General features: G+C 40.3%; 1 protein-coding gene across 1 annotated transcript in view; it reads left to right on the forward strand.

Annotated features, from left to right (window-relative positions):
- Positions 1-6,019: 6,019 nt before the first annotated feature.
- ARFGEF2 (ADP-ribosylation factor guanine nucleotide-exchange factor 2 (brefeldin A-inhibited)) overlaps positions 6,020-19,219 on the forward strand; it is a gene marked incomplete at its 5' end in the record, with an annotated part of 27,105 nt that continues 13,905 nt past the window's right edge. The window contains 20 exons of the mRNA XM_010134439.1: positions 6,020-6,045; positions 6,801-6,924; positions 7,601-7,747; positions 8,582-8,761; positions 9,187-9,406; positions 10,052-10,123; positions 10,411-10,559; positions 10,998-11,128; positions 11,686-11,920; positions 12,178-12,277; positions 12,504-12,643; positions 13,406-13,514; positions 13,994-14,195; positions 14,924-15,035; positions 15,613-15,818; positions 16,208-16,292; positions 16,385-16,556; positions 17,699-17,850; positions 18,035-18,163; positions 18,521-18,679. Coding sequence (XP_010132741.1) covers positions 6,020-6,045; positions 6,801-6,924; positions 7,601-7,747; positions 8,582-8,761; positions 9,187-9,406; positions 10,052-10,123; positions 10,411-10,559; positions 10,998-11,128; positions 11,686-11,920; positions 12,178-12,277; positions 12,504-12,643; positions 13,406-13,514; positions 13,994-14,195; positions 14,924-15,035; positions 15,613-15,818; positions 16,208-16,292; positions 16,385-16,556; positions 17,699-17,850; positions 18,035-18,163; positions 18,521-18,679 — 2,850 coding nt within the window. The remainder of the gene's footprint in view (positions 6,046-6,800; positions 6,925-7,600; positions 7,748-8,581; positions 8,762-9,186; positions 9,407-10,051; positions 10,124-10,410; positions 10,560-10,997; positions 11,129-11,685; positions 11,921-12,177; positions 12,278-12,503; positions 12,644-13,405; positions 13,515-13,993; positions 14,196-14,923; positions 15,036-15,612; positions 15,819-16,207; positions 16,293-16,384; positions 16,557-17,698; positions 17,851-18,034; positions 18,164-18,520; positions 18,680-19,219) is intronic.

The raw sequence follows: 19,219 nt of genomic DNA on the forward strand, positions 1-19,219 counted from the left end.
AGCAGGAAGAGATAACCTCTGTTGCCCAACCGACCTGCTCTAGTAGGGCCTTGATTACTGTAGTAAAGGGTCCTGTTGTGTTTGGTGAATGTTGCTGCATCTTTTTAAGTTGCCACTGTGAATGTGGTTTCTTTTATTTACATGTGACTTTTTTTCCCCAAACTTTATTCTGTTTAGGTTAAACTCTTTTGTACACAAATGGAAAAATCAGTTTTATTTACATTTAGTTAAGCTTAAGCTTATACTTTTTATTAAATATGACTTCAGTTTCAAAAGCATTACCTTAATTATCCAGCCCAGCACAATAGTAAATGTGCTAGGAAACATGGCAAGAATGTTACTTGCAGTCTGAGGAATTCAGGCCAAACAGTGCTTTTAATAATAGTAATGAAGTCCAGTTAACGCTGAGTAAAATTAATTCGGTTGAGGGAAATGTAAAGTTACCTTGAGGAAACTGGTAATTGTGTCAGCAGTTGACTTTTTTTTTCTTTTCTCCATATAATACTTCGAATAATTCCTTTCTGCCTCTTGCTAAATTCCATTTGCTGTGCCATCTTATTTATGCAATGCTCTCTGTAATGAGGTATTGTACCTTTTATAAACCAGTCAACACAGGCCCAGGCCATGTGTAGATGGTATCTGCTCTAGGCACTAGGGAAGTCTATGATTTATCCTTTTTCTAAACAGAGAGGAACTGGCGTATTCTAGAACTACCTAATACAAACTATCCTGCAACTCTTTCCACAGTTTCTGCTGCAGAGGTACTGCAGTAGTGTTTCTGTTAATGACATATGCTTTAATTTTTTTGTTTGGCAAGACAGAGGAATGTATTTCTAACTGGGAGTGATGCTCTTGGTTTCATTCGCATGAGTTCTCTATTATTTTGAATGTGTTTGATTCCTGAGGACTTAAGTTGCTACTGAAAATTTCTGTCATTCTTACATGAGAAATAGAGGTATTCTTCCATTCCGATTTTAAACTGTTCTTACCTTTTTTTTCCACTTCCTGTCCCAGTTATATAACTTTTACTGGACTAATACTGTGCAGTTTTGGACTGCAAAATATCTTAATGACTTTGTAGACATGAGAACTGTCATAAGTTTAAATAAGATGTTAAACACAAGAGGGATGGAAAAAAGGGGGGGGAAAAACGTAGTTCCCAGTGGTGTTTTGGGGAATCTTCTTTTCCTCTGTCCACCCCTCCTGTGAAATATACAGCAGAGTTTGAATAGATTCCTTCATTCAGTCTCTTGCTTCATCAGGAGCTGTAACGGTTGTATCCTGTACCCTTAGTGCCAGCAAGACCCAGGAGAGATTGGGAGAAACGGAGGTTTTTAAACAGAGAAGCTGTTCTGCTCTGCCTTAGAAAACTGTTTTTGGGAAAACTTGTTTTTAGCAGACAGCGAGTGTATTGTATAAAAATAGTTGCTTAATAAGCATTTACATGGAGCTCTAAGTACACATGGTGCTCAGTAAATCTACTGAAATAATCCTTATCCTGAAAAAGTCACGCTGGAACACAGACAGTTTGTACCACAGCAGTTCACACTGGTCTAATGCTAATTGTGCGCCTGGGTCTCTCGTATACACTAGTACTCTTGCCCTATTAGGACTGTTTTTAATGACATACTGTACAGCCAGCCTGCTTATGTGACCTCCTTTCATTGCCCAGGCACCTCCGCATACCTATCTTTAAGCTTAGTAAACAAGAGAATTTGTTTAATTACCTTGTTAATGAGGTTAAAAAATAATCTCTTAAACCATGCCTTCACTTAGGAATCTAGCTGTGTGTTTAAGAGGTCTCTGGGTATACATGACAGATGTCTAAAATAAGCTTGCATTTCGTAGCCTCTTGGCTATCATGTTTTGAGGACACTGGGACAAAGAGGAGATAGTCTTGCTTCATTGTGGCAACGTTTTCTAGCGGGTTCTCTATGGATCGACAGAATCGATAAATGTGAGGTGTTTTTTGGGTTAAGTTTAAGGCAGGCTGGGATTAGGCAATGCGGTAGCCTTTCCTGGGGCTGGGGGAGGGAAGCTTTTGCTGCTGCTCCATGTGTTTGTGTTGGCACTGCTGTCAGGTGTTCTGACCGGCTATGGAAAGACATTGCTTGTGTCCTTGTGCTCATACAAGCTGTGCAGCTTTCTGCACAGGAGCTAGTTTGCTTCCACTGAGATAAACTTGACCATACATTAGCATAGGATGCGTCTCATTGCAGGCAGGCAATTAATTCCTACATTTTAATACATAATTTTCAATAGAAGCAAACCATCTATCTAATATAGAGTGGTAGTTACGCTCAACATGAGTTTCATCCTGCTTTTATTATGGCCAGGAGCTCCGGAAGAAACTGCTGCAAGTCCTTGCTTGTTATTCTGGTTGTGTTGCCTGGTAGGAATGCTGAAAGGCTCGCGCTGAGTGGGCAGCACACGTAGTGCCCAGAGTGAGATGTTTCTGTCTGAAGGAGATGCGGTGTATGCTGGTGCATTCTGGCCTTGGAACTAGCAGTAGCTCTAGCACCGAAAGCACCAAGTGAGGGGTCAGCATCATCCTGTGATGACCAGATGTTGACCAGAATTCTGACTGTGTTCTGTAGCTGAGGAAGGGAATTGAGCTGTGCCCCTTCATCCTGTGGCTGGAAGAGAAGAGTGACAGTAGGTTTCTGGAAGCTGGTTGTGCCTGGTCAGGACTCGGCAAGCTGATCATGGCAACAGACTTCAGTTAGGCGACAGTTTCTGTTTCTCTTGCTTTTGGTGGTCAGACCACGGAATGAGTGCTCCACATGTGGAGATTTCCAAACTGCATTGATGCAATCAGTAGCAGAGGCATGCTTGTAACTGGCTTCTGTCCTTTCATTTATTCTGTTCTGCCAGCATTAGCTATTAAAATACCATTGCGGTGCAGATGTTTTTATAAGGCTTTAGCAAAGCCTTTATACAATAAAATTGTGGGAAACTTGGTCAGGCCTTGGTTAGATTTTGTTTGTTTGTTTTAATTTATGGAGTATTTATGAGGGTGAAGTTGTTGTTGCTCTAATGGGACTCAATGATTACCTGTTCTTCGAGTGCGAGAGTAAAGATTGGCATGATCATGTGTCCTTAAGGCTAAACTCTTCATGAAGTTTTGATTCAAATGTTCTTATATGGTATTAAATTTTACAAAATATTTTTTTTCTTGGGTGGGGTCATTACTATAATATTCCTACTGTAGTTTTGAATTTTTTTAAAACAAACAGTTTTTAGATGATGAATTTTCATTTTGGACACCTTCCCTTCCTCTAAGGGACCCCCAGCATGCCCTCCCTGTCCACCTCCCACAACATAGTACAACAGAATGAAGATGGTGTGTATGACCTCCAGCTTCCCTCCTGCCAGCAGCTGGGTACAACGAGAGGGGCACAGGAAAGAGCACAGAAGTTAGGCTTGTCCACAACTTAGGAAGGGGCAGCTGCTGCTGAGGAGTGGGAGGTGGGAAAGTGTGCAAAGAAGGAAGCCCCTAAAGAAAACTCACGTTCACTGAGCTAGATTTATCAAATAGGTATTGATTTTTTTACCGTGTCTCTGATGATACTCACTTTATTGATCTGCCAATGGGAAAAAATTTTGCAACACTTCTTTTATATGTGAAATAACTTCCTATCTCATGCACTGTAGAAATACCTGTGAGCATTCAAAAGGTGTCTAGTCTGACTTGACCAAAACATTATCAAATCAAGGAAGCCATTTATTTCCAAACTAGACAAATTACCATTTTTAGCGCGAGGAGGATCACTTGGCTAACTCAGGCAGTCTTTGTTTTGGAAAAATAAACTTAGCTCAGAGAGTGAGTTTTCATGATCATTTTTAAAAAGTAAAATGCAGTAAAGCCTTGTTCTACAGGGTGTCTGTAATAGAGCATTAATTGTGTTATAGTTGACCACCCTGGCATCCTGCTGTACTTGGGATTCTGGCTATAGCTAAAATAGGCCTTTCTCTGCCAAGACCTGGGGGCAGGACTAAGCGTTCTGAACGTGTAAATCTACCCAGAAAACCGTGGTTTAAGCAGCCAGTTGCTGTAGGCAACAGGAATGCACTGCTCTAATGGTGAGACAGGTCTAAGTAGGGACACCATAAATTGGTGGGTCCTGTAGTGTCTGTTATTCTTAGTAGCACTGTGGATTGTAACGTGGTGCTAAAGGTGGGGAAATTAGTAAGATCAAGAGGTCTGAATTCAAACTGTACTGAATTGAACTTCTGACTAGCCATGTTGTTGATAAACCAGCTTGATACTGGAATGAAGAAAACAGCGATCCTAGAAGCGACGCTGTGTTAAGATTTACGTTGTCTGTTTGGCTTAGGAAACTTGGGTATTTCCTATCAACAGTCTCCATTCTGCTGACTCTCCTGACCAGCTGAAGCCTGAAGTGCGAAGGGATGACGTGCTGGGTTTGCACTGTTGGAAAGCTGCAGTTGCTTTTAACTCTGAAATCCCAGGCACTGGGGCTATGCGCTTGGCTCGGCTTGTTGCCTTGCCGTGGGCTTGTGCGATCCTGGCGAGCTAAAATTGTCTCCCCTTTAAAACTACCAGGCATGGCTGTTTGCGTGATGGGCTTCATTAGAAAATGACGGGCTTCTGGGCAGAGCCGGGGGGATTGTGGGCATGTGACTCTTTCCTGTTGCCTCGTCCTCTGTTGGCTATAGGGTGGATAATGTTCCTTCAGTTCTAGTTACATCATCTATTGCTAATGGATGTCGGATGCTGCTTTCCGACTGCCAACTGTGTTGGCTTCCATTAATGAGAGTATGGCAGGTGGAACAGTGAGCCCCGGTCCTGGGTGCAGCTTATCACTTGCGGCTTGTAGGGGTACAGGTTTCCCCTGTGTTTTGCTTCCATGCTCACTATAAAATAGGGGCAGCAGTGTCACAAAATAGCGATACTCTGCAAGGATCAATTCTTGTAATATTCACTGAACAACAGGACAGTGCAAAAACCCGTAACGTGTGTTTGTTGCAGCCCTTGTTTGTTGGGACCTTTTGTGTATTAATGCTGCTGAAATGGAAGAAGTCACTGAGGTTCACAGACCGCACTGAAATCATCTGAACTCTGAACATTTCATCCCAAACAATGGTGCCTCTCCAGGGCTGTGGAGAACAAGTATTGAGTGAATGATCCATTTTTGATAACTGCAGTGGAAACAAGTTTTGTGGGCATGATAATGTGCAGCCCCCTGAGTAGGATGGACGGGATTGCCTGTGGTGTTACGAAGGACTGTAGCTGTGCAGCCTTCCTGTGTGTGCTATTTTTGATGGCTTTTTGTCAGTGTTCACAGTAGGCACCTAGGCTGTGTCTGGTGTAGTGCGGTTCTAGTCAGTATTGTGCATCATGGTAATATGTTAGAAATCCTCAAAAAGCCATACGCGGATCTTTGGGATTTGCTGCTGTATGTTAATAGAAACAAGAAAAAAAACTTTTCATAAAATTAAATACAGAAAAAATAAAGCTCCCTAAAAGTGCAATTAAAAAAAAAAAAACACAACCTCTGCTGGCAAAATGCCAGCATGCATTTAAGATTCATCCCTTGGGAGTTTGTTTTTTCAGCTGATGTCATACTGCGAGGTTTAACAAAAGCTGGCTGACTAGCATTGGCGTTAACAGGAAAGTCTGATGCTTTGAGCTAATGGCGTGTGCAGTGGCTTAAAGACTCCTGCAGACCTGAGCTCTCTATGATGTAGAATTACTTTTGAATAAAAATTGCATGCTGTACCCGTGTTTTCTACAGATATCTTTTGTTAAGAATGTTTGGGAAAAGTAGCTTTTTCATGTAGAAGTTGAGACGGATATGCCTTCCAGTAAACGATGTAGCTGTCTACAATCTCTGAAGCTGAAGATGTTTGAGGAGAGGAATAGCCAATACTGATGTGTAAGACTTCTGGTTTGAAACAGCTTTGCTGTATTACATTTTCCTTGTTTGTGTTATTGATACTGATAACGTGTCATGGGTGTTAAATGTTTTGAATTTTTTCCTTTCTTTCAGATGAAATAAAAACGGAGCTGGAAAAGCAAAGGTAAATTATTAATTGTAAACTTTGCCAGAAAGCAGCAAGTGGAGTAATTTGATAGTGGAGATGTAAGAGTGCGTATACTTTACAACGGTGAATTTGTGAATACCCAGTTACACGCTTTCTGCCAAAACCATGATATGGCCTGTATGTTCCAGTTACACAATGTTTGTGGGTATGGGTATTCAAGCCATAACTGTCTCTGAAAACAATTACAAAACTTCTAACAGGTGCTAGGTTTTCACTTCCTTTTACTGGGCTTAATATAGTCTGATATGCAATCATAAAGAGCAGTAAGTATCCTCTTTTTTAGTGTATTCTCTTAAGTACCTAGATCAAGAATGCCAATTTAAATATTAAATCCAAATTTTAGAACACTTTTCCAGAACTGTGCTATGTTTTAAAATGAGCCCCCAATGTATATTTTTTGTTTAATATTCCTGATATGGGCCCTATTTAATTAATTCATATTAACTTTGAGAATCATTTAAGTTGTGTAGGAGTTGCCCAGTATTTCAGGTGACAGGACAGCGTTGGAGTGTAGGGAGGGAAGAGTCAAGTTAAAGAATACGTGAAAAAGATCAGATGCAATACTGATTTTTAAAGAAAATTAGACTTTAAGAAAGTACATGTGAGGGAGACTTCCGTTACATTTGTATGCCGTTATGTACCATTCAGCTTTAAATTTAGAAAAAGAGGAAGTGTAGTTTGCTGTCGCATGCATGTTTAGAAGAATTAGTAACTCTTCTTTTCTGACCTAGAGAAGGCACTGCTGCTCCACCAAAAGCGAATTTCATTGAAGCAGACAAATACTTCCTCCCCTTTGAACTGGCCTGCCAGTCAAAGTCTCCGCGCATTGTCAGTACTTCGCTGGATTGTTTACAGGTGACCGTTCTGTTTAAACTTGGACAGAGAGAAATGGAGAAACATGCAGTTACAAAAATCTGGAGGGCTGTTGGCATCCCTGGGGCGAAGAAGTAATACTGTCCTGGGTCCACAGAGCTGGGGAGGTCCCCGTTGTGGCTGCCTGGATGCATAAACCATGCACAATAGGTTATTGCCAGGCTAGGCCGAAGTATGTCTTGTCCAAGTCAGAAATGTGTTTGTTTCATAGCGAAGCCTTTATTGAAGCTTTGAATGCTTATGTTATTCGGTAAATACGTTTCGTCTGGGGTGCTCTAAAAGGACTATTTACCGTGGTGTTTCTTTTTCTGATGTGACGGGAGGTCAGACTCCAGAGAACTACCTTGTTCTTAGAATTTTACAGTAAAAAAATCCAAGATAATTTAAATTAAGGGCAGAACTTTTGTCTTGTGAATAGGTATGAAGATTGATGTTAAAATTTGTCTAGTTATGGTGGGAATAAATGGTCTGGGTAGAAAAAGCTGTTTTGTCTAGATGTGCTAACAGTCCAAGTATTTGGTAGCCAGACTGCTGATGCTGTTCTGTTTTTGTGTTAACAGTGGTTAGGTGAGGTATGCTCTCTAAAACCCCCTTTTTGTGTTGTACTTAACGCTGTTTTAATTAATATGATTGTCTAACCTGCGTTCGTTCTGCCTAGAAACTCATTGCATATGGACATATCACTGGCAATGCTCCAGACAGTGGAGCTCCTGGAAAACGACTGATAGACCGAATAGTTGAAACCATTTGCAATTGCTTTCAGGGTCCTCAAACAGATGAAGGAGTACAGCTGCAGATCATTAAGGTATTTTATTTGATTCATTTTGGTGCAGTATTAATTTTTTTTTCTCTGTCTTTCATTTTGTAACTGAAGAAATTTCCTACACTGTTAGGTGTGTCATTGAGTTTAGGGAGGCTGTTACCACTGGTATGTGAAACGAATTTCCTCTTGGTGAAGCAGAACGTAAGGGAATATTTCCTAAATGTTTGTCCTTCTTTCTGGGACGAGCCATGGCCTGGATACTTTATCTTGCAGGCAGCTCGATGTTCATTTTCTGGGCTAGTGATGCCAACATTCGTTAGGCCGGAGGATTGCTCTCGCTTTCAGCTGAAGGCACTGTAACTGCAGGGCAGTATTGTGGCCCGCTGCTCTACCCTGTCTGCTGTCATGTCTGTTTTTCCAGAGATCTGCAGTATATGTTCTCAGCAAGGCACAGTAGTACTAGAGACTTGTGTTCTGGTTCTGAAATCTGTTTGGGCCAATGTAGCTGAAGTTAGAAGTTGGAGAACCTTCCAGTAATCTAATCTGATGGCAGCGTAGACCACTTGGCCCTTTCACAGAAATTAAGCTGTAGAATATAACGGTAACTGTTTTGTTCAGAGGTGGAATCTCTCTTAGTGGAAAGCTAGTTGTGATAAAACACTCTTAACAGCTCAGGACAGAACAGAGATATGTGGAGGATCCCTTAAACTCTCTTTGATTTGAAGTGTTGATTCAGAGTTCAAGAAGTTGTTATAAAGGCTTGGAAACAGATAGGTATTTCCTAACAACACCCTGAGCGTTACGGGAGACCTGTGTGAAGGGCATTGCTGCCTGTGGGCTTAGATTTCATTTTTACTGTGTTGTGGACTTTTTCAGGCTCTCCTCACTGCAGTAACATCTCCGTATATAGAAATTCATGAAGGAACAATTCTTCAGACTGTTAGAACCTGTTACAACATCTATCTGGCCAGTAAAAATCTTATTAATCAGACAACTGCCAAAGCCACCCTTACGCAGATGTTAAACGTCATTTTTACACGGATGGAAAATCAAGCTGTATGTAACTATTACTTCTGCTCATCTCAAATGCATAGGCTTGACAAAGGAACAGAAAACTGTTTATTATTGTTACTGTTTTAATGGGTCTGTCATTGCAGGTGGAAATCTATTGATTTGTAATGTAAAAAACCGCCATCAAATCCTGCAATGAAGCATACTGACTGATTAAAATATGAAGCTTATAGCTGATAACAAGGTTTCACACTGTGGTTTCTGCCAAATGACTTTGTATAAGCAAGTGGTGGGATGCTTTTAAAATAAGCTTGAAGAGTATCTTTTAATTTGACTGGCCAAGTGATTATATTTTCACTGTGTCTTTCTTGTTAACATGTACGTTCACAAGGGAACGTCAGCCATCACAGACATCTGTTTTCCCTTATGTTTTGTGCCTTAGATTAACTTTTTCATATTGTTTTTTCAAGATACAAGAATCCAGAGAAATAGAAAAACAAAATCAGCAAAAATCCCAGTCTCCTGCAATTCAGATGGTGTCCAAGTCTCCGAAGATCTGTCAGATCAAGCACAGCTATCAGGAAGGCAAACCCGCTGCTCCTGTAAGTGTGGAATTAACGAACGGTGAGCCTGAGAGAGCAGGAAATGGAGATGAGAAGCTGGAGCAGGACCTGGCCCTTTCAGCATCAGGTGAGCAAGAATAGGTTGTGTCTGTTCCTTTCACTGACAATATTCCTATTGAAAATGCTCTTTAGGCTCTTTTGGGGAGAAGTGACTGGGATTATTGGCTTGCTTGCATTTTCCCAGTAGTTATTCAGAGGATACAGGCCACCCTCAGCTTGCCTACAACGTTATAACTGTTGAAGAAAGGCTCGTGTTTTCCTTAGAATTCTAGTACAACTATATATAATTTATGCGTATAGAATTATAATGGAATTTGACTCGATTACATTGATAAAGGGGAAGGAAAGGAAGTGACAGAATCACTTTGAGGCAACTGAAGTCCTGTGGTAAAAATAATGTGTATTATGAAGACCTTATCATAGGCATATACTGTATCCAAATGAGGAATGTAGGATATTCCAAACCGAGGAGTTTGTAACAGTTCATAAATTCAAATGACAAAATCCCTGTGTTAAAAATATCAGTGCTTTGTTTTAAACCATAGAAATAATGTCAATGGGTATTTTTGTATGACTTCTTGGAAATGGCTTTAGAGGAGAACTGCTAAAGAAAATCTGTAATTTTTAACCCATCTGCCTCTATCATGTTTCTTCTTTCCATCTTCTTCCTAAACAAAAGTAAGAAAAGTTATCTCTTTGTGTGTTTCTATAGAGGAAACAACTGATGGAGGAAAGGAAATGGTTAAAGGCATCTTGGAAGATGTGGTCAAGTCAGCTGTGAAAGGTAGCAAAATCTTCTAAAATAAAATGGATGGATGTGTATTACCAAACTTTTATTCCTGTGATTATAAAAGCATGGAAGTTATTTTTTTGTTACTAAGTTTCTTGTCAAGAACACCTACTAAGGTAGTAAAAACAGGTTTTTGTCTCACAGTATCCTTTGCTGGTAGCTGGGAAACTTTCTAGTTTAGCAGTGCTGCTTCTGTGCCATGTGGTTGTGGAGTTTCACAGAGTCATGGGGTAGAAAAGGTCAGTGGGTGATTTTAATCAGTTTTCCTTTTTCCTCTTTAGTGGCTGAAGAAAAGCAAGTCACAGAAACAGTTAGTGCTCCACCTGTGTTAGAGACTGCAGATAGTGCTCTTTCTGGCTCTAGTAATGAGAATGTACAAACGAACGGGATTCCGGATGACGGGCAATCTGTTTCCTCCACCGATAATCTGGTAAATAACTTCACTGGATGCTAACGTACGTTTAGGAAAGGAGAAATGTTTTTATCCTACCAAGTAATACAGTGGGATTTGGGGGAGGGGAGGGAAGGGACAGAAGCTTTGATGTATGTGTCCTGCTCAGGTTTGAAAAAGAAGCAGCAACTGCAATTTAAGTAGATTTTGAAAAGAACTGTTCTAAAATTGATAATGTTAGTTGTATATTAATACAGGTGGGGGTGGAGCGGAAGTGTATGTCAGCATGTGGGAAAAGATCCAGATCACTCGTGGTCCTGTTCTGGTTTAGTTTGAACTAAAAGTGCCAAACGTACCATTTCTTTTTTTTTTTTTTCTCTATCTGTAGCTAATTCTCAGAGGAGCTGTGGAATCTTCCTGATTGTGCTGTTCCTTTTGTCTCACTGAGCATCTAATGTTGTGTTTCTTGCTCTCCAGGAAACAGATGTATCTGGGCATCAGGCTGCTGCCAAGTTTTCCCATGTTCTGCAGAAGGATGCCTTCCTTGTGTTCAGGTCGCTTTGCAAGCTCTCAATGAAACCACTTGGAGATGGGCCACCAGATCCCAAGTAAGGAGACTGTATTATTACGCTGTCCTTTTCAGGTAGCTTTTGAGACAGTTAAGTAGCTGCTGTACAGTAAAACAGGTATTAAAAATTCACCTGTCAGGCCCTTGTTTCAGTTAGCTTGATGAATCTAGGACTGAAACTAGCTTCACACTATTAAAAAATGTAATACTTGAGCAATTTTTTTTGTTTGTTTAATGGTCTTATCACTTCAACTGATAAGATTAATGTATACTTGACTATACACTTGACTATAGCATTTGTGAAGTTTCTGATGGGGGAATTGGGAAATGCTTCTTAGTAGCACACAGTTGCATCTATTATCCTAGTCAAAGATGTTAATACTCCTGGAAAATCTCCAAATTGAGATAGTAGATGTTGTCCAAAATCACTTGCAGGCTGATTTTGGCTGCTCCCACCCCCTCCCCACCCTCATCTTGAAATGAGTTAAGAGCAGTCATTTCTTCTTGATGTGGAAGAAATGCTATAGTGGTCATGTTGAATACAAGTATGTGTTCAGAAATACAATAAAATTACATGTAATGTTGAATTTTTTCTAGATCCCATGAATTGCGTTCTAAGATAGTGTCTCTCCAGCTTCTTCTCTCAGTACTGCAGAATGCTGGTCCAGTTTTCAGGACACATGAAATGTTCATCAATGCAATCAAGCAATACCTTTGTGTAGCGTTATCTAAAAATGGAGTCTCTTCTGTTCCTGATGTATTTGAGCTCTCTCTTGCCATCTTTCTCACGCTGCTCTCAAATTTTAAGACCCATTTGAAAATGCAGATTGAGGTGAGAGACTTTTATCTACCATTAGTATGATGCTCGCGTTCTCAGAAATACTGCAATGATAAAGTGACAGCTGGAACTTAGAAGTTAATGTCTTAGTTTTGTTTGCTTACTAAACTAATACGTCACTACTGTGTTCAAATTCTGATACGCATGAGGTTATGCTCTTCAAGAGAAATTACTGAATAGAAATTGATTTGTACATAGGGCATGGTTCTGATAGGTAAAGGACTTGATCTGAAACCTAATTTATTTTGCAGGTGTTCTTCAAAGAGATCTTCCTTAATATTCTAGAGACTTCTTCAAGCTCCTTTGAACACAAATGGATGGTGATCCAGACTTTAACTAGAATCTGTGCAGGTACTTCTGTTGTTCTGAAAGGCAGTCGCTGCCTCTGGCAGCAGACGAAAGATATGTGGCATTCATCCTCAAAATAAAATGTTTGAGTGTGAAAAACTGAATTCGATCCCATAGTGCTTGGGTTAAATGGCTGGATTCATCCCCACTGCTTGCTCCAACTGGCTGATTCAGTGTAACAGCATTTTTAAGAGGAATCCTAACACTTGTGCTTTCTTTTGTTTTCAAGATGCCCAGTGTGTAGTGGATATTTATGTTAACTATGACTGTGATTTAAACGCTGCTAATATATTTGAACGCCTTGTAAATGATTTGTCCAAAATCGCACAGGGACGAAGTGGGCATGAGTTGGGAATGACGCCTTTACAGGTATGAAAAACAGCTTTTAAGGTAAGGTACTGGTTTTTCATAAACGGTGCGTCTCTGCATCGTTATTGATACTTTCAGTGTTTGTGCAGTCTGTAACGTGCTGATGTTACTCACTGTTCATTGGTTAGCTAATTTGCAATTGGATGCTGATGACTTTGCTGCATATTTGCATAGAACACTAGACTTGTTCTGGGCCCTTCTGTTGGGCTGCCATGGGATAGACAATCAAATGAACCTTCCTCTGCCTTACTCAAAAGACTTTCCTTCTGAGGCTTGTGAACCAGCAGCAGCTTCCTCTTGTGTTTGCTTTGCACAAGTATTCAATTTTTAAAATTATGCTTTCCCAGTCCCTAGTGGGAAAGTGGAGTATAGACCACTTTCAGCAAGAGCAGATATTTCTGACATTGGCCTTGTCCTACAGCACTGTTTCTCCAGCCCAGCCTAAGGGCTTTCAGGGCTGAAGTGAACTTGGTGTCAGTGCTGGACTCAGAACTGAGCACACCTTGCACTTTCAATTACAATTGTATAAATGCTTGCTTGATTATTTTTATTTATTTATTTCCCCCCCCGCCATGATATTGTGACCAGAAAATGGAAGTAAAAAACAGGATGTATCCAGCCTTAGATAGTCAAGGATTAGAAACTTTGTGTAACCAATCGACTTCCCCCTGACTGATAAACTTGCCAAGACTTGAATGGTGTGATGTAGTGTCTTCTAAAAACTTGTGGATATATGTATATTTTTTGTTTTGTGCTTTTTAGGAGCTAAGTCTGAGGAAAAAAGGACTTGAATGCTTGGTTTCTATTTTAAAATGTATGGTAGAATGGAGCAAAGACCTTTACGTGAATCCAAATCATCAAGCTAGCTTGGGTAAGGTTGACTCCTTATGGAGAAGCTGATTTGTTCAATAAGTTCGTCCCTGTGTTTATTCAGTGTTTAGAAGCTGTTTGGAAGTGTGGATGCTAGGCTTTCACAGAAAGGCTTGTTTATACAATGAAGTATTTAACAAACAATTGTTAATGCTGATTCCGTCTGGTTTGAATAACCAGGTTGTGTTGAAGAGTTTTATCTAGGCCGTTGCCTACACTGTAAAAGCTGGCTTACGTGGAGCAAGACATGTGACAAATCTCGCAGTTACTAAGGTGAAGTGGAAGAATTTCTCCATAGCTGCTGCTGCTCTTCTGCCTTTTGTTGGATTATTTTAGAATTGCATCTTCATGTAGAGTAGACTGCCAAAAAGCGTATGTGACAAAATTAACAATATTGACTCATAAATTTCTACTAAAGTTTGGTAACTAAAAGCTTTTGACTGACCAGGATAACTTAAGTCTCGCCCTGTTTATCAATAGGTTCCTATAAACTATCTGAACAGGAAGTGGCTGAAGGTAAATGCCTTGAGAGTGGAGGGAGACGGAGTAGTGTCAGTTCCCTGGAGTCCACTGTGTCATCAGGAGTTGGAAGTGTTGGTACCCAGACTGCTGTCCCAGATGATCCTGAGCAATTTGAAGTCATCAAGCAACAAAAGGAAATAATTGAACATGGGATAGAACTGTAAGTTAAATATAACAGGAAAGTAAAGGTTCACTAGTAAAAAAAAAATCTGTGTGTACAATGATGTTGTTTCTTATGGTCTTACACAGTCAAGCCTGGAGGGACACTCACAAATGGATAAGATCTCAGCTGCTGTTGTCAGAAGCTGATGCTGGAGGCTATTGTAGTTAAAAGGAACTCAGTAAAATCTTGGGTGGAGAGTGGTGTCACAGCTTTGCTTTGTCCTTGTTCAGCCACACAAGAGAGGAAGGTGTGTGTGTACCTAGAGAGGAATTGATTTGAACAGGCAAGCTTAATGTTGTCTTAACAGCTCTTACACCACGTAAGAGTTTGGAGCATTAAATCGTTGTCCAGCTAAGCTTTACTTTTTCATTAATTTGGAGATCTTTTTGTCTGTAAATGCTATAAAAAGGTCTTAAACAGTAACATTTTTAACATTTCATGGAAATCCTCTGATTTTTTTATATTTCACAAGAATCAGTTTTTAAGTGAGTTTTTACTGATGACTTTTAAGCTTATCAGGATCCTAATGTTCCTTATGAGATGTAGCCTATGGTGTGATATCGTTAATATTTGTTGCACTTCTTTGACTTATTTCTAACTAGAAAAAAAGACACAGAGCTGCAGCACAGAATCTTTGGTTTGGAAGGGGTCTGTAAAATTAAATTGATACACTGTGATATTTTTCAATCGTTTGTCTCAATTTCCACATGGTTTTCTCCGAGTAGGTTTAATAAAAAACCAAAGAGAGGAATACAATATCTACAGGAGCAGGGAATGCTTGGAACTACAGCAGAGGAGATGGCACAGTTCTTGCACCAAGAAGAACGCCTCTGTTCGGTAAGAGTACGTGCAATGTAAGGCATTAATACTTGTGCCCCTGTCGCATCTCCCTGTCTTCTGATGTCTGTGTGCACTCTCTTTAGTTCAGATTTCATGGACAGATAACGGAAAGTGTAAGGGTTCTAATGAAGGTACTTGACGTCAATGCTACTTTCTACTTACTGGCTGGCCCAGGCTCTTTAGTAACGCAGCTGTGTTTACGATGAAGTGCTGAAGGGATTCCCCATAAATGGGAGCACGTGTTTATCTGCATTAACCATTGTCTTGCCAGCAAAGGAGTATCGTGTACTGCAGTGGCAAAGCATTCTCCCCGAATGGGAAATTGGGCACAGGTCTGCTTTTCTTGGCTCCGCAGTCATGCGGTCTTGCCTTGGAGTGAGGGAAGCAAGAATATGCAGACGAAAGGCATTTCTGAGTGGTGCTGGTATCTCGTCTTCCCTCTATCGCTTGCTCTGCCCACTCAGTGAAGCGCAGCAGTCTGACAAAAGTGACAGCTGTGCAGTTCTGTGTTCTAAACTTTCTTGCAAAGCTGGCAGTTGGATTACACAGTAATAACTGTTTCTTGTGTCTCTAGACTCAAGTAGGGGAATTTCTTGGGGAAAGCCACAAGTTTAACAAGGAAGTGATGTATGCCTATGTAGACCAGCTTGATTTCTGTGGAAAAGACTTTGTCTCTGCCTTGCGTATATTTCTGGAAGGCTTTCGTCTGCCAGGTGAAGCCCAGAAGATCGACAGATTAATGGAGAAGTTTGCTGCTAGATATATTGAATGCAACCAACGGTAATTCAAAACCTTTTTACTGGAGAAGTGCCTGAAGAATGGCTGTATTGTTTGTGGCCCGTAGGGGCAAGGTGTAACTCACACTCATAGCGGATCAGGAGTTTCTGCAGGAATTTCCTTGTATGAGGAGCAGTTCTTGTTGCTAATATTGGTGCAGACCCTCTTCAGCAGCTTGGCAAAAATGGGCACTTTGGATAGCGAATATACTCACGCTGCCATTTCATTAAGTGCTGGATACTTGCTAGAAGGAATTTTTGGAAGAGGAAAGCCCTGAGTCCGTTAAATTGTCTCTGTATTAGCTGTTCTGTTTTTAAATAAATGCAGAAATAGAGCTAATGGATTGAGGAATTTGGGCTCTAAAAACCTGTTGTGTTTTTTTCCTCCCTTAGGCAAACACTATTTGCTAGTGCTGACACTGCCTATGTTTTGGCATACTCTATTATAATGCTGACGACAGACTTGCACAGTCCACAGGTAGAAATTTGAAAAAACAAACTTGTAGAAGTTCAAATTTCCCTGGAACTTGCCTTCAAAATCTGATATACAACTTGTGTTCTTTTTTGCAGGTAAAAAATAAAATGACGAAGGAGCAATACATTAAAATGAATCGAGGAATCAATGACAGTAAAGACCTGCCAGTAGAGTATTTATCCACAATCTATGAAGAAATAGAAGGAAAGAAAATAGCGATGAAGGAGACAAAAGAATATGCAATTACAACGAAGTGTAGTAAACCAAGTAAGAAGGAACTAGAAACTGGGAAGACCACAGTGCACTTGAACTATTGCAGTAACCTTCAGTGGGGTTCAGATCCCTTTTTGAAAAGATCTCTCTGGAATACATAAGTTATATTTAGAGTGGCTAATATAGATATTTGGAATGAAATGGGCTCAGTTATTACTTAATGCTGCTACCTATGTGATGGAAACCTTTGTGTAAGTGCACATCTGGCACTGTTGCAGAGAGGCACAAGAAACTAGATTTGGAGGGTGTGTGGTTTGGGTTTTTTTTTTTTTAAATGGCAGTATGAGGGGGAAATGGTAGAGTAACTGAAGGTGGCACTTACTTTGCAAATTAACTTCTTGTTTTCATGTGCTAGACAACAGGTAGATTTTTGGTTTGGGGGGTTTTTTGTCTCCCTATCAGTAGCATGTCATGGTTAAGAGGCTGTTGAGTGCCATAATCCTTGTGCTAATGTTTGAAAGAGAGATCAGGGTTTTCTCATGATCTACAGTCACCTTTCGTCATCTAGACCAAATGAGGACTTGTATGTAGTGTACGCTAGAAACCAGTATCCGCAGCAGTGCTCTGCTTCTGCTCGGAGTAGCTGGTATTGATTTAATTGGCATTAGTCAACTCCGAACCTTCAGCATAGTGGATTTTTAGCGTTTTCTGTGCTCTTTGCAGGTTTCCTAGATCAAAATAGGAATTAAATGTATTTGCTTGGAAATTGAAGTTGCAGCCTTTACTATAAGGTTATAGAAATATTAAGTTATTAATTTAATTACCAAGTTGGCGAGGGCTAATTTTGTTTTGAGAGTGTCAGTCTAAGATGATGAAGGATTTTCCCTTGCATTTTTCCAGGCAGAGTGACTTAACAGAGCATGCTTCTGACTTCCAGAGGTCAGGTCATAATGCGGCATATAATGAAGGGGTGAATGAGTTATTTTGTGTAAAATAAAGTCTTTAGTTGGGGTTTGGGTTTTAGTGCTGGAGTTCCCTGCTTGCAACTTAGCCTCCTGAATTCTAACATTCTGGAAGATTTTCATCTTTAGATATCATTTGCAATACCTTTATGTAACATTTCGTGATGCTCATCACAAGGATGTGGAATATGCACTCACAGAGAAACCAATGCAGCTGTGTGGTGTTCCCCTTAGGTGTAGCTAATGAGAAGCAGCGGAGGTTGTTGTACAACCTGGAGATGGAACAAATGGCTAAGACAGCTAAAGCCCTCATGGAGGCCGTAAGCCACGCAAAGGCTCCTTTTACTAGCGCCACTCACCTGGACCATGTCAGACCCATGTTCAAAGTGAGTGCGAAGTTTTTTATCTTCAGTGCTAAGTTTTAAGTGTGGGGCAAAAAGTGGAAAATCACTTTTTAAGGAGTTAGGTAATGCAGCAGGGGGACTCTTTGGGTATATTTGGTTTCAGTTACCTAATGTTTTGGTCCAAAATTGTAATCAATTTCTGAACTGAGTTGCTTCCTTTCTCTAGCTTGTATGGACTCCATTGCTGGCAGCTTACAGCGTTGGCTTGCAGAACTGTGATGACACAGAAGTTGCATCCCTGTGTTTGGAAGGAATACGATGTGCAATTAGAATAGCCTGTATCTTTGGAATGCAGGTTTGTGTAACACTTAGCATGGGGCTTGCCAAGGGCACAGGCTCTGAGAGAGCATGAAGAATTACAAACAATTATACATAGAAAATAAAGCTAATTTCTTGAGATGGTAAACTGAAATATTACCATCGCATTGTAGTTGGTTCTGAGAGCTTGATATCCTCAACCTTTTCCTCAACTCTGCTTTCCTTTTATTGCCGAGTCTCTTAATAAGAGTGTGCTGACCTGCCTTCTACTCTCCTTCAGCTGGAAAGTGCTTTAACTAATTGTCAACTATACATAGAAGGAAAATTGTGTAGGTGTCCTGGACAAATAGCTTTAGCTCTTCAGGGACTCGATGCTTTTTTCTTTGTCTTGTAGCTTGAACGAGATGCTTATGTACAGGCCCTGGCTCGTTTTTCCTTGTTGACTGCCAGTTCCAGTATTACAGAGATGAAGCAGAAGAACATAGATACCATTAAGACACTTATTACAGTCGCTCACACAGATGGCAACTATCTTGGGAACTCTTGGCATGAGGTAAAAACTTGATCAGTTTAAATACTGCAACCACATTGTCCTTTGAAAACTTGCAGGATTTTTTCTTCTATTACTTCCAGGTTTTAGTAACTGCTTTTAGCTCCCAGCATGTGTCAGAACCCTGTTTAAAATGTGGGTGCAAGTGCATTATTTTGTTAGTGGGTTTATATATGTGTGTATGTACATATAAAATAATGCACTGCATTTTTTTTGACAGACCCTAGAGACACTGTGTGACCAGTATTGTAATTTTTGTAGGTGCTTTCAAAATGGAATTAAAACCATATTAAAATCTCACTTGACTTCAGAGAATTCTGACAGAAACTATTGTATTCTTATACATAAACAAAACTACTGTGGCTCAGGTCCGTATTTGTCTCTGTAGTGTTTGAAACCACAATCACATGAAAAAGCAGGGCTAAAATAATTTGGTGGGAGATAGGTAAGGATAGGCTATCGGGATTGTATATTCTTAAAGCATATTTTCCATGAGCTCTTTAATCAGATCTAAATCTGTGCTGCTGCTTAAAGGACATTCCT

Source organism: Buceros rhinoceros, unplaced genomic scaffold (genome assembly GCF_000710305.1).
Source record: "Buceros rhinoceros silvestris isolate BGI_N320 unplaced genomic scaffold, ASM71030v1 scaffold29450, whole genome shotgun sequence".
Classification (NCBI taxonomy): Eukaryota; Metazoa; Chordata; class Aves; order Bucerotiformes; family Bucerotidae; genus Buceros; species Buceros rhinoceros.